This window comes from Rhizopus delemar, genomic scaffold, assembly GCF_000149305.1.
Source record: "Rhizopus delemar RA 99-880 supercont3.17 genomic scaffold, whole genome shotgun sequence".
Taxonomy (NCBI): domain Eukaryota; kingdom Fungi; phylum Mucoromycota; class Mucoromycetes; order Mucorales; family Rhizopodaceae; genus Rhizopus; species Rhizopus delemar.
This window is the reverse complement of record NW_027137843.1, coordinates 690,171-702,905: the sequence shown is the minus strand read 5'-3', so window position 1 is coordinate 702,905 and position 12,735 is coordinate 690,171. Positions and strand designations below refer to the sequence as shown.

The window sequence follows — 12,735 nt, the reverse complement described above, 5'->3', positions numbered from 1 at the left end:
ATCAAACGTTGAGTTACCAAGTGTGCCTTCACTTCAAGGGCTGACTGATATTAGTGATATTCGTAAACTGTTGCGGGAGTGGGTTTCAGCTTTTGAAGACAGACCTGAACCTGAAGATGTTAAAAGGATTACAAGGTACCTAGTTGATCTTGTCAAGTATTCAAATTTAGAAAAAGTACAGCTGGTGATAAAGTACCTTGAATACATAACAGCTCAAAGTAATAATGAATGGAAGATGCAAGTGACTAACATAAAACAAGCTCTAGATCATGAAATTATTCAATTGTATCGATTCCCTTTAAAATAATTAAATATACAACTTTTATTTAACCTTATTTCAAAACATTACACGCTTTGAAGCTTTCTGTTAACATCACATTATTAAAAGCATCAGGCTGAGAAAAAGTTGTAACAAAATTTGAGATGTCGTTATTATAATTTTCTTTATCAATATTTAGTCCATGCTGGTTAAGAGACGATACTGCTTCTGCAATTAGCTCAGAGTGAACAAGGATGTTATTTCTTGTAGTTTCTTTGCTGCTTTTTATTGGAGATATCCAGTTTTTTTCTTCATCTTTTATAATATTTTGACAAATATCAGCCCAATATGATAATGGTAAAAGAGATTCATTTGTTGCTTCACCTTTATTAAGAAACTTCTGCTGTTCTAAAAAGTGATCGTGATGAGTTGTTTTAAAAGAAGCAGAGAAATAGGGATAACGAGACGATAGGATTGAATCTTTTTGAATTGAGATTTCTTGATCAAAATTATTTAAGATGAAAATGGGTGATAGTCTTTGTGAGGAGGGTTGGCTGTCAACCTCCATGAGATGAGCAGAAGCGATAGTGTTACGAATAGTGTCTGAAGGAGAAACGATGGATGCAATAGTGGGAGAACAGTCGAATTCGATAATTTCACTTGGTCTTATCAAACTTGTATATGAAAAAGAAGATGGTATGTGTAGCAGAGTGTATTGTTTGTCTGAATCGATAATGTTATTGTGCATAATTGAATTTTCACCATGAATGGTTGATACTGTATGTTCATTTGCAGTTGTAGCAATCTTTTTTGGTAAGCCACCCTTTTGTACCCTTATGTTTTTGTGTGGGCGTTTAAAGTAAGGAACAGAAGGATATTTTTTTGGTTGGTTAGAAGCAATTGCATCTTTTGGAGAGAAAGCAAATTGATAATTCTGGCTCGATTTAGGTCTCCTACGTACTGTGCTAGCAAGGAAAGGTACGAGACTCAAGTGTTTGTGAGTAGGTAAAGAGGTGACGACAGGTAATTCTTCATCATGTTCTATAGGAGGAAACAGATCAGTAATACCTTGTTTATTTAATGAATCCCTAACAAATTCAGTCATAATCTTCTGTACAGCATTCTCTTCTGCGGATTCATAGACCAGATCAGCACGCATTAAGCCTTGTATGTCAATGTTTCTACTATTGAAGTCTACATTATGTGGTATGATATCAATAAACAGGCCAGGAGCCAACTGATATCGTGTAGGCACACCGCTTTTAAATATGTCCAATAAGTCACAGGTTGTCTTAACGCTTAAATTGATCCAGTTGCCATGCCCTATGTAGAGACGGTACGCCTGATTTAACTTTGTTAATTGTTCCATAGTAACCATCCTGACAATTCTTGATGATTAAAAATGGTTTAACTTGCAAAATAAAAAAGAATTAATATTCATTTCATGAATAAGCATCCTTTTTATTTTCAATTGCCAATAACATTTGTTGTCATTGTTTAATAAACATGCCGCAAAATTACTGATACTGAATAAAAAGGAGGATGAGAAAAATCAAGCCATTGTTTTATTACAAGTTTATAACAACTGATCAAACAAATATACTTTTTAACGTCTATTTACACACTTTAACAACATTTTCATTCAAAATAAGACAGCATATTACTAAAATAAAGACTAAAAAATTTCGCAAATAGTAGTTAAATGGTACAGTAAATCATCCACAAAAAAAAAGATACGGTAATAAAAATCTTTGCTTAATTTTAATAAAATTAAGAATAGCATTGTGCAATTTGATGGAAGCCTTTAATAGAAACTGAATGTTCTGAACAACCGTTTATTTATAATTGAGATATGGTTGATGTTGCGTTGTGAATTTGATCAGTAAGCTTTTGTGTTTAATAAGAACCTGATTTAGTTTGGAAATTATTTTATTTGTAATGAAAATTAAAAAAAAATTATTGCTGATAATACAGAAGAACGACCGTATGCTTAAAGATTTTAATACTATTCATTAAGAAGTTAAGCATATCTATCCGCATATAATTAAAACTTGTCTTTTTTGTAAGGGACGATTTTATGCTGAATATATCAAAAGGATTTAGTTTATAATTGATTCAACAGCTTACAAAGGTGTATGTTCACAAGCGCTCATGCTCACCTTGTACATGTATAAATACCATTCTCCTTTTCCCTCTCACGCTCTCATTACAAGCAAAGCTTTTTTTTTTTTTTTTTTTTTTTTTTTTTTTTTTTTTTTTTTTTTTTTTTTGGAAGTCACGGTTCGTATTCCGACTCTATTCATACTTTTTTTTTGTTTTCAAGATTAGATTCTTTGAACCCTTGTCAATTAAATTATGTTGTCTGCATTTCGTACATTTTCAACAATTTCCAGAATCTCACTCTCTCCTGCAGCAAGTACAAAGTTATTGAATAAGACAACTGCTCAAGTAGAAGGAAAAAGTAAAAATATAAAAAAAACCTTTTACATTCAATTTCAATTGACACTTTTTAAGACATTGAACAAGAAACTTTAAGTTTGCTCGAAAATACTATTAGCAGTAAGTTGACCAATCAAGGATTTGTAGAACATATACTCACTTCTTATTGAAGAAGAAAAGTCTAGAACAAACGCTGAAGCTGCTCAACGCTATCAAAAAATTCACCAAGAAGGTGATCTTTACCACCCACAAGATTTAAACGACAACCTTTATAGGGAATCATTGCGAGTACGCCGCGGTAGATCTTCAGCACCTACCCAAGATCCTTTTGATGTGCTTGGTCTCGACCCTCTTCAAGAATATAAAAACTACAAACTCTTGTCAAATTTTGTATCTGATATGGGAAAGATTCTACCTCGTGAACAGACTGGTACAGCCATTTCTTTTTCATTTTAGTTCATTTGAGTTACTCACATATACAAATCATAGGCTTGACCGCAAAAAATCAACGTAAATTAGCAAAGGCCGTTAAACGTGCAAGAGCAATGGGACTTATGTCAAGCACTAACAACCGCACTGAATTTAAACTGGATTAGAACTAAATAAAGAAAAAAGTATTTTATTATTCAACATCATAAAATTCTGTTGCAAGGGATTCTTCTTCTGCTTTTGCTTTTGCTCTTTTAACCTTATCTGCCAAGATTTCATCGTCATAGAGAATATCCTTCTTTACAATTTTGTTACAACCGGAAACTGGACAAACAACCATTCCACGATTAATTTGAATTAGTTGAATAATGGCAGTTTTAGTAAATGAGTGTTTGCAAGTCTTGCTTGTAAGAGGCTGTTCAAGCCAAGAAGTAGTAATTGGACATTTGAAAGATAATTTTGTTCGACCCATTACAATTTCGTCATCAGTATTATCTTCTCCAGTCAATGGAGGCATTTCTTCATCTGAATTCTTCACATTCTATCAAATGTGTATTTTTTTTTTAGCAATCAAACCTTAAACGATAATAGTATTACTGTCATGTACCCAAATGTGCTGTCTATAAGCAATAAACCTGTCATTCGTTAGATATTTATCCTTTTCAGATTTATTGTCATATTCATTCTCTAGTCTAATTAATTCTGAATCGTATGGTGTGATTGCACTTTTCTGTTTAAAAAATGTTATATAGACTGTTATTCCCTTTAAATAAGAAACCACAAACCACTTTCTCTCCTCTTGATATACGACTTGTAATTGTGTTTACAGCATTTTTGGTATGTTTTAAATTTTCTTCAAGATCTAGTAATCTTTTCATGTTTTCATCCATTTGTTTAACCTATGTTGTATGAATCAGACTACAGAGTTAGTTGTACTGGAATATACATGATAAATTACTTGATTTGTTTGACCAAGTTCTTCACGATCAATACAATGTAAAGTAATATTCGTCTGTCCTCTACGCACTAACTGCACCAGGCTGTCAAGATCGTCATAAACTGAAGATAATTTACTGATGTTTTCATTCTTCAAATGAAATTCGTTTAGAATCGATTGAACAGAACTTTCTGCTTCGTCTGTCATATTTTTTTCTTTTAAAAAAAAAAAAAAAAAAAAAAAAAAAAAAAAAGTGTTTTGGATCTTTATGACTGATGAATTTCGGCTGCTATTTATAGTGTTGGAGCTATGGTTAGTCCTTTGGCAGCCACTTTTCAGTTAAAATTCGATATACTAAGGAAAGGAATATGTATAATTTATTCGTGGCAGTAATTACAAGTATCATTATTGTCATTATTGTGGGATTAAATGCGGGTATTAGGCAGAATGGTAAAGGCATGATCACAGCCCTCCATTTTTCGCCTAATGACCATCGTCAGTTCTCTTTGTACCTTGGTTTATGTTGGGGATCAGGTTATCTTATGAGGAATGGTATATCCTTATTTACAAAAGGACATGAAAGGGATCCAATTACAATAGATCAAATGATAGACCTTTACTGAGCTGGTTTTAGCCTATGAAAGAATTATGCTGTGTTATTTGGTTAGTAAAATTAGGACAAGTCTATTATTATAGTATTTACAATGATCATAATTGATTGTTTAATTACCACGAGCATTTTGATTGACGTAATGTAAGCTCATTAGGTGGAAAGATAAAAGAAAAAGCATTGGGCAACCTAGCCAAGAGAATGCAGCGTGAGTAGGATTCATCTTTAGTAACTATAACTGGGATCCGTGTTTCTTGGACTTGTTTTATTCCCGCTAAAGATTCTTTTAAGAAACTACCACGTAACTACTGTTAGATTAATGTCTGCGAAAAAAGAATATGATTATAATGCACTTTAAACCTTTATTTTTTGCGTAGCTTAGGTCGAGATGGAGTGGTATTGTTCCCTTATTATTGGTATTCTACCAATGATTCATGCTATTATCATAATTATTGTATATCTATACCGTCGATCAAAACCTTTTTTTTAAAAAAAATACTGTAGTGAATACTCTTCTAAACAATGAGCTATACTTAACAATTCTTATTTTGAAATTTTACCATATCCTTTTCTCTATGTTCCATACAGAATCTCTGACGGCAGGATTATTGTAGTGAGAATGACAGTTGTGTGAAACTCACTGCGCACAAAAAGAAGAAACAGATAAAAAAAAAGGTCATTGTGTATATCAGGAATCTATTTAGAATCCAATTAGAATGATAAAAAAGAGGAAGTAGATAATCAATCTTTATTAACTATTTATACTTGATAAATGATACTATCGATTAGACCTGCTTCAATTAATTCCATGAGGATAAATAAGTAGCCAATGAGCTTACATTTTAATGTTCATTGAAATGGTAATTAATTGGATAGTGAGAACTGCATGACGCAAATCGTAATTTCAAATAGCGCAAAATGCAGCGTTCAACTCGGCATAGCTCGCAAAGTGTGAATCATTTGCTTGGCTTTTTTGTTTATTTTTTTTATTTTTTTCTTTTTTTGAAGTAAATATGAAAATACGACTTTTACTTTTATATTTCATTCAAGCAATAACTGCATATAAAACTATTATTGATGTCTTGTCAGAGGATGAACGATTTTCAACGCTCGTAGGCCATTTACAGACACACCAACTGATACCCAAAGTTAATAAACTTCAAGCTGGTACACTATTTGCTCCAGACAACAAAGCTTTTGAAAAAAGTTCGGATACAGAAATCACGACTGAGTTACTGCTCTATCATTTTTTGAATAAAGGAATATTAACGAGCGACTTTTATCATGGTCAGTTAAAGGAAACACTCTGCGTGAACGGGTATTTAGGTTCCGATCCTCAACGTATCAAAATGACAGTGGATGGACACAAGGTTTATGTGAACCAGGCTAGGGTGGTGACAAGTGATATTCAAGTCAATAATGATACAGTTATTCAAGTCATCGACAGAGTACTTGAACCACCCAAATTGCTAGGTAAGATGGTAATTATAGTCGTATCTGTCTGTAACATTTTGTAGGGGACATTATCAATACTATAAACCCAGCTATCGATTCATTCATGAAAATGGTTAAAGTGGATGAACTGTTGAGAGAAAAGACAGGATTCACAGTATTTGTGTCCACCAAGGAAAACCCATTATCTTATTACAACAGCATTGAATCTAGTTATTTAACTTCAAAATATGGAAAAACAGACTTGACTTTATTTTTAAAGTACACAATCATTGATAAACCAATCTATTTAGATGAATTTACCTCTGGAAAAACAACATGTAATCTATATCAAAAGCTGCTGTCTTTTATTAATAAACTTCAATAGTCAAATCAATCACAGGAGATTCTTTGACAATCACTTCAACTAAAAAAGGAGAAGCCATGGTCAATGATCTTAAGATTACACAATCTGATGTATTGGCTGGCAATGGTAACTAAAAATGTATATTGAATATGCTTTTAACATGCTATGGTAGGTGTCATTCATCAGATAGAAGATGTCTTTAAGCCAGATTCAATCACATTTAATACAAGAAAATACCTTTATGGTCTAAATGCTACCCACATGAATGAACTGTTTGATAACTACAACTTGTCTTATTACATTGATCAAGAGGATAATAAGAATTATACACTTCTTGTTCCTCCATCTGATACACCACTTCCTAGTATTCCAGTCGAATCTTGGTTGAAATACCATGTGATTCAAGGTCTTTGGCCACAAGATACCCTTTATAACAAGGAGCTGCTCTTGACCGAATTCAGATCATCTGAACTTGGAAACAACTATCAAAGGGTGCCCATATACACTGAAAACGATGCTTCAGAAAAGAAATCTTCCATCTTATTTGATCACTCTCGAACACTTGGTGATCCTAGTAAGTTTTTAATTGTAAACAAAGCAAGGCTAATCATTTTTTTTTTTTTTAAAAAAAAAAAGTCAATATCAAGAATACCATGATTTATCAAGTATCAGAACCTTTATCACTTCCAGGAGACTTTTTAGGAAAGCTCGTATCAGATTTAGATTTTTCTACTTTTATCGCAACACTTTATGTATCCAAAGTAGCAGACGATATCAAGAATACCAGCGGCATCACTCTTTTTGTGCCTACTAATGATGCCTTTAAAGAATTGGGTCTGATAGCCAAATACTTGGTTCACTCCTCTGCAAAGACACAACTTCAATCCGTCTTGAAGTATCACGCTATTCCAGAGTTACTGTATTATCAAGACTTGAAGGAAAAGGTACATGAAGTAACTACATTATCAAATTCAACATTACGTATCAGTCCAATTGATGACCATTCAATCATTGTTGGCCGTCCTGATGATGACACCAAGGCTTGCGGAATTATTACAAAATCAGATATGCTTGTGTCCAATGGCGTTATTCATAAAATATCTAGGGTACAGATACCTCGTGAGGTTCGTATTACCAATCAAGATATCCTGGTTGGTATCGAGTCCAATACCTTGATGATCCTTTTTGAAAAGGCTCAGTTATTGGATGAGATCAATAAAAAGAATGTCGTCGTCTTGGCTCCTACCGAGAAGGCATTTGCTCACATAGACATCCAAGCCTTATTAGGCGACCCTTACCAGCTGGAGCGTGTAGCAAAGATGCACATCTTGCCCATCTCCTGGCAAGCGAATTGGGATGACACGGGTGATGTCAAGAAATTGCGCACGAACGATTACTCTACTCTGCTTTCTTCAGTGGACAAGGTGTCTATAAAGGAAGTTAAAAAAGGAACCTGGCAAGTGGAAGTGAAAGACGGCGGAGATGAGGCGCATGTGCTGGGTCTTGGTCAAACTTCTTTTAATGGAGGCATCATTGCTATTGATACTGTCTTGATACCGATACGTAGAGGTATCTTTGGTTTACCTTGGGCATGGTCCGTTGTGTGCATCTTGACAGTTACGTTTGTTACAGGTGGTCTCCTTTCTCTATGTGGATTCTTTGGATATAAGGTTTATAACAGAAGAAGATTGGGTTACAGACCTTTGTCATAAAAAGATGGTTTATGTTATTTTTTAAAAAAAGGGGGGGTTTACAGTTCTTTATTTTGTTCTATTGTGATTTTATAAAGGTGTATACATCCTTTCGTTACTCATCACCACTGTCTTTGTGTTTTCGCTCATCATCATCCCCACTTTCTTTATGCGTTTCTTCCCCATCACTCTCCTTTTCCTTTTGCCTTTCTTCTTCCTCGTACTTGGCGTCTTCTGCCTTTTCTACTATGTCAGTCAGAGTTTCAGCAGCCTTCTCATTAAAAATACGTTTGAAAACGATAATTTCATTTGTCTCATCACTGCTAATGTACAAGCGACCATAGTTATCAAGAGCCAGACCAAAGGGAGAGAAACATTTATCGTCAAAGCAAGGCTCGGTTTCTTGCAAGAGAACTTCAGCTGCCAGATCCAGACGAGGCTTGTGCTCGAGATCATTGAATGGCAAATGAACCACACTGTGTCCAGTTGGATCACGTGGCTGACCGTGGTTGGCAAGGATAGGCGTATTAGTCCAGTTACAGGGCAGGCCGACGGATGTTCCCTCGGTCGTCAAGTCACCCACGGAGCAAAAGACGCCAGTGTAAAAGTGAGCGCTGGAAGCATACGTCTTGGGAGCCAAAGGGACCTCAGGCGGGACATTGTTATCGGATTGCTGACAGTAATCGTTCAAGGAAACCGATTGGTTTACGAAAAGGGCATGTGCCCACTGAGCACCTAGTCCTCTGGACACCTCGGATATGCCTTGCAAGTTGTGTTCAGTAAGACAGTAAGGGAAGCCATAGTTCTTTTGGGGCGCGGAATATTTATTGAGCTCCTCTGCAAAACCAGCAAGCGAAAGATCTATAGAGAATGTGAGTCGTTGTTTATATTTCCTAATAAAGGAATTACCTCGACCCAGGCTAGCGTCTTCTAAAAGACCGTTGATGCCCCACAACTGGGCTTGAGCATCGAATCCTAATAAACCTTGTGTGTTTGTACCCGAAGCGAATACTTCACCATCCCTTTCAAAGTCATAAGCACTATCGGGAATATTTTTAAAATTGAACTTTTTGATAACAGCATGAGAGGCATCAAGATTTTGATGCATCTGACTGACTGTACGAGGAATGAAAGCATATCCAAAGACATCAATGGCTATGTCTGTAATCTCGCTGTTATCAGAATTCATATTAGACATGACCTTGATTCCATCACTAAGAGCAGAATGTTGACCATCACTGTAAGGGAAACGATAGATAGAGTGGGTAGTTGAGATGTAGAGATGCTGACCATAGAGCTCTATGCCCATACCAAGTGGTTCACCAAGAGCATCGTGCTCCAAAATTTGCTGAACTTCCGAATTACCACACTTATCCATACGAATCGAATAAACACCGTTTTTGGAAGAAATGGCCAAGAGATGGTTTGCTTTATCCATAACAATCTTTTTAGGATATTCAATCTTGTTTGTGAGAACAAAGAATTCGTATCCGGGCATCACTTTGAGGTCTCTGACAGGCTTGATAGTCTCACTGGGTAAACATAAAGGTTGATCTTTAGCGTTTGACAGTATCAAAGGGTGTTCGGATGAAGCGTCTGGTATGAGGATATCACCGCCTAATCGAATGGAGCCTTGAGGAGTAGGAGGAAGAGGAGCAGCAGAAGCAGCAGCGTCATCTACTGTGTCTTGTGTCTTCTTTTTTATAAAAACCTTACTGTGAATAGTTCTTGCGATAGCAAAACTAAAGAATAAGGAAGACAACAATAGGGAAATTAATTGTATCTTCATTCTGGAAAAAAATGGTAAAATAAAGAAGAAAGAATAAAAAGTTGACTTTACGGGATATTTTATTACTTGTTTTCATTGAAAATATAACCACCCCTTCTTTCCTTCCAAAAGAATCAGTTCCTTTATGGATCTTGATATATCACTTCATTTGTCGCTGACAAACTTTTTGAGTTCCGATCACTGCATATTTGAAAAAAAAAAAAAAAAAAAAAAATAAAATAAAAAGTTGGTTTTTTTTTGGGTATAATTATGGATCGCGTTGCAGAGCTCATCAATCAACAAAAACATGATGAATTATTTCAATATTGTCAACAATTAGAATTTCAAGTAAAGAAAAAAAAAATAACAATTTAAAAAGTAGTTTAATCTTTTTGCTTAGAGTGTGGTTGATGCTAATGTTGACATGTCAACAGTGTATCCTATTTATTTGGCAAGTTGTTTATTGAAGGATGACATGTAAGAATGAGTTTAAAGAGATCAAAGAGATTAAGAACGTGTGATAAAATAGTCAATCAGCAAGATATATTCGTAAACGTATAAAAAGTCAAGGGTTGCATACAACTGAAATCGATGCTATTTGGTCTGTGATTGTAGCTTATATTCAAAAGTCATATTCAAACATGTACAGCTGTATTGATAATTATTCATGGTCAGATTTAATGCAAGTGCTTGTGGGTCGAATCAAGGAAAATATGAGAAATCAGATGCTGATATTAATACCCAATGTATATACCTCGATTGAACTGAATCAAGCAGCAGAGTTTTTTGGATTACAAGAGAATGAACTTTTACCTGGTAAATACTTGATGAACCTGTCTATCCATCCCCTTACACTTTTATGTATAGAACTAATGAATAGAGGTTGGAAATATGACGCAAATACCAAAATTCTTTGTCCAATGAAACCTGGTAAACAAAATGAAAATAGAAACAACATGTTTTTTTTTATTTTATTTTTTTGTTTAGGTTCATTTAATTCAAGTTTAACAAATGATTATCAAATTTCAAAATTAGCAGATATTGTCATTCAACTCGAGAAATTTTAATCATCTATCGGAATAAACTCAATCCTAAAAATGAGGTCAAAGCTTAAAGACATTTGTACTACAATGAGTTCACCATGAGACCAAAAATGGTAAAGAGATCAAATAATAATGTAAGAAATAACTTTATTTACAAAGAAAAAAGAGAGAGAAAGTGAGAGAGAGAGAGAATTAAAATGGCGGAAAAAAAAAGGGGAGGGAGGAAGGGAGGGAAAAGGGGGGGGGAATAATTATTAATGCAAATGAGAAGAGAGTCTTTTTTTTTGAATGCAAACAAAATACATGAATTAAATAATAAGAGAAAATGATGAGATAAAATGTTGAGGAACCACATGGTTTTATAAAAGGGAAACAGATTTCCTACTTTCGAGATAGGGTTCTTTTGTTAGGAGTCATGGTTGGACGTCTATTGGAGGGAATTACACTTGGTCTTTCGATTTGAACACGTGATACAGGCGAAGACGGTGCTTGACGACGGTTGTTGAGAGTAGGCGTTCTGGTCTCCCTAGTGACCGCCAGAGATTTAAGGTGATTGGTAAATTTCAAATGAGAAATTTCTTCAAAGGCTTGTTCAAGTTTTGATTGCATGATTCTTCTTAGTTCTGCATCCTTTTTTATTTGCTGTAACCTTGATGTTTCAGTTTGATGCATTTGATCCAATACACGAGTCAACATCTCTTCTACTCTGTTCCTTGCGTTTACTTCTTTCTTTAATCGTGACTCAAGTGGTTCTATTTGGTCTAATGCTTGATTCATTCGATGTTCGTAGGATTGGCGTAAGGATACTTCTTCTTCTAATCTATCGTATAACACTTTTTGTTGTTGATCAATCAACACTGTCATGTCTTCTACTGTATTTTCAAATGCTCTTCTCATCGCCGTCTCTTGTTCTAATCTCTTTTCTAGCTGTTCAATACGCTTTTCCAACTGACTGACTTTATTCACTCTATTTTCTAATGCATCCATCCTTTTTTGGAATTGATTCATTTGGCGCTTGTGAATAGTGCCACATAAATGAGCAAGTTGAAACATGAGTGATTGTTTATTGTTGTTGTTACGACGGCTAATGTAACCACGCCATAATGATTGAATTTTGATGGCAGCCTTATCACGCAAGAGGTCAAGATCATCTTGAATTGAATAAAAATGACATTCTGATTCTAATTCTTTTCCGTCATCTTCAGTGATATTATCGTCATCATAGCCTTCATCAATAGTAGAAGCAGTAGTTGTATAACGAATGATAGTGATTGGTGAATTACATTTTTGTTTATTTAATCTAACAAGTACTCGTAATTCATTTGTTTTTGTTGACAGTGATTCTATTTTATTAAAATTAATTAAATATTTTTTTTTTAATTGTTTATTTTACCTTGAAAACTAGAAGGTTGAATAGATTCAAAGGATGATTTACGTGAAATAGCAGATGGATTGTTATCTGTTTCATGCCATGTTGACATATTACAGAGTACAGCAGTAAATGAGGTAGAATCAAAGAATGTGTCTCTATTTTCTCCTTGATCCAAATAAGCTAATGATTCTAGAGTTGAATGAGAAGGAAATTGAAATTGATGTTGTTCTTTATTCAAGTTTTGAATAATCAACACTGGTTCTTCTTCATTGTAATATTGCTATACTTGTATTATTAATTAGATTTATTATTAAATCATAAACTAATCATTTTACCTCTTCTTCTTTATAAAATGATTCCATTTTTTTTATTTTATTTATGGACAAAGG

The 12,735-nt window shown here is 34.4% G+C and overlaps 7 protein-coding genes across 7 annotated transcripts; 3 read left to right on the top strand and 4 right to left on the bottom strand.

The window, feature by feature from the left end:
- Positions 1–332: 332 nt before the first annotated feature.
- RO3G_15849 (uncharacterized protein) lies at positions 333–1,418 on the bottom strand (the record flags this gene model as incomplete). The annotated part of the gene is made up of 1 exon (XM_067670433.1): positions 333–1,418. One exon carries the CDS (start codon positions 1,416–1,418, stop codon positions 333–335), a length of 1,086 nt encoding a protein of 361 aa, XP_067526534.1.
- A 1,196-nt stretch (positions 1,419–2,614) lies between these two features.
- On the top strand, positions 2,615–3,154 carry RO3G_15848 (uncharacterized protein; the record flags this gene model as incomplete). The annotated part of the gene is made up of 3 exons (XM_067670432.1): positions 2,615–2,720; positions 2,774–2,818; positions 2,871–3,154. 3 exons carry the CDS (start codon positions 2,615–2,617, stop codon positions 3,152–3,154), a joined length of 435 nt encoding a protein of 144 aa, XP_067526533.1.
- Positions 3,155–3,320: 166 nt separating this feature from the next.
- On the bottom strand, positions 3,321–4,271 carry RO3G_15847 (uncharacterized protein; the record flags this gene model as incomplete). Its single annotated transcript, XM_067670431.1, has 3 exons — positions 3,321–3,668; positions 3,735–3,857; positions 4,086–4,271. 3 exons carry the CDS (start codon positions 4,269–4,271, stop codon positions 3,321–3,323), a joined length of 657 nt encoding a protein of 218 aa, XP_067526532.1.
- A 1,752-nt stretch (positions 4,272–6,023) lies between these two features.
- On the top strand, positions 6,024–7,759 carry RO3G_15846 (uncharacterized protein; the record flags this gene model as incomplete). Its single annotated transcript, XM_067670430.1, has 6 exons — positions 6,024–6,147; positions 6,192–6,446; positions 6,494–6,598; positions 6,645–7,046; positions 7,139–7,596; positions 7,742–7,759. 6 exons carry the CDS (start codon positions 6,024–6,026, stop codon positions 7,757–7,759), a joined length of 1,362 nt encoding a protein of 453 aa, XP_067526531.1.
- Positions 7,760–8,278: 519 nt separating this feature from the next.
- On the bottom strand, positions 8,279–9,952 carry RO3G_15845 (uncharacterized protein; the record flags this gene model as incomplete). Its single annotated transcript, XM_067670429.1, has 2 exons — positions 8,279–9,024; positions 9,073–9,952. The coding sequence occupies 2 exons, from the start codon at positions 9,950–9,952 to the stop codon at positions 8,279–8,281; spliced, it is 1,626 nt and encodes a 541-aa protein (XP_067526530.1).
- A 403-nt stretch (positions 9,953–10,355) lies between these two features.
- RO3G_15844 (uncharacterized protein) lies at positions 10,356–10,998 on the top strand (the record flags this gene model as incomplete). Its single annotated transcript, XM_067670428.1, has 4 exons — positions 10,356–10,408; positions 10,461–10,747; positions 10,799–10,861; positions 10,919–10,998. The coding sequence occupies 4 exons, from the start codon at positions 10,356–10,358 to the stop codon at positions 10,996–10,998; spliced, it is 483 nt and encodes a 160-aa protein (XP_067526529.1).
- Positions 10,999–11,355: 357 nt separating this feature from the next.
- RO3G_15843 (uncharacterized protein) lies at positions 11,356–12,708 on the bottom strand (the record flags this gene model as incomplete). The annotated part of the gene is made up of 3 exons (XM_067670427.1): positions 11,356–12,317; positions 12,368–12,626; positions 12,682–12,708. The coding sequence occupies 3 exons, from the start codon at positions 12,706–12,708 to the stop codon at positions 11,356–11,358; spliced, it is 1,248 nt and encodes a 415-aa protein (XP_067526528.1).
- Positions 12,709–12,735: the final 27 nt, after the last annotated feature.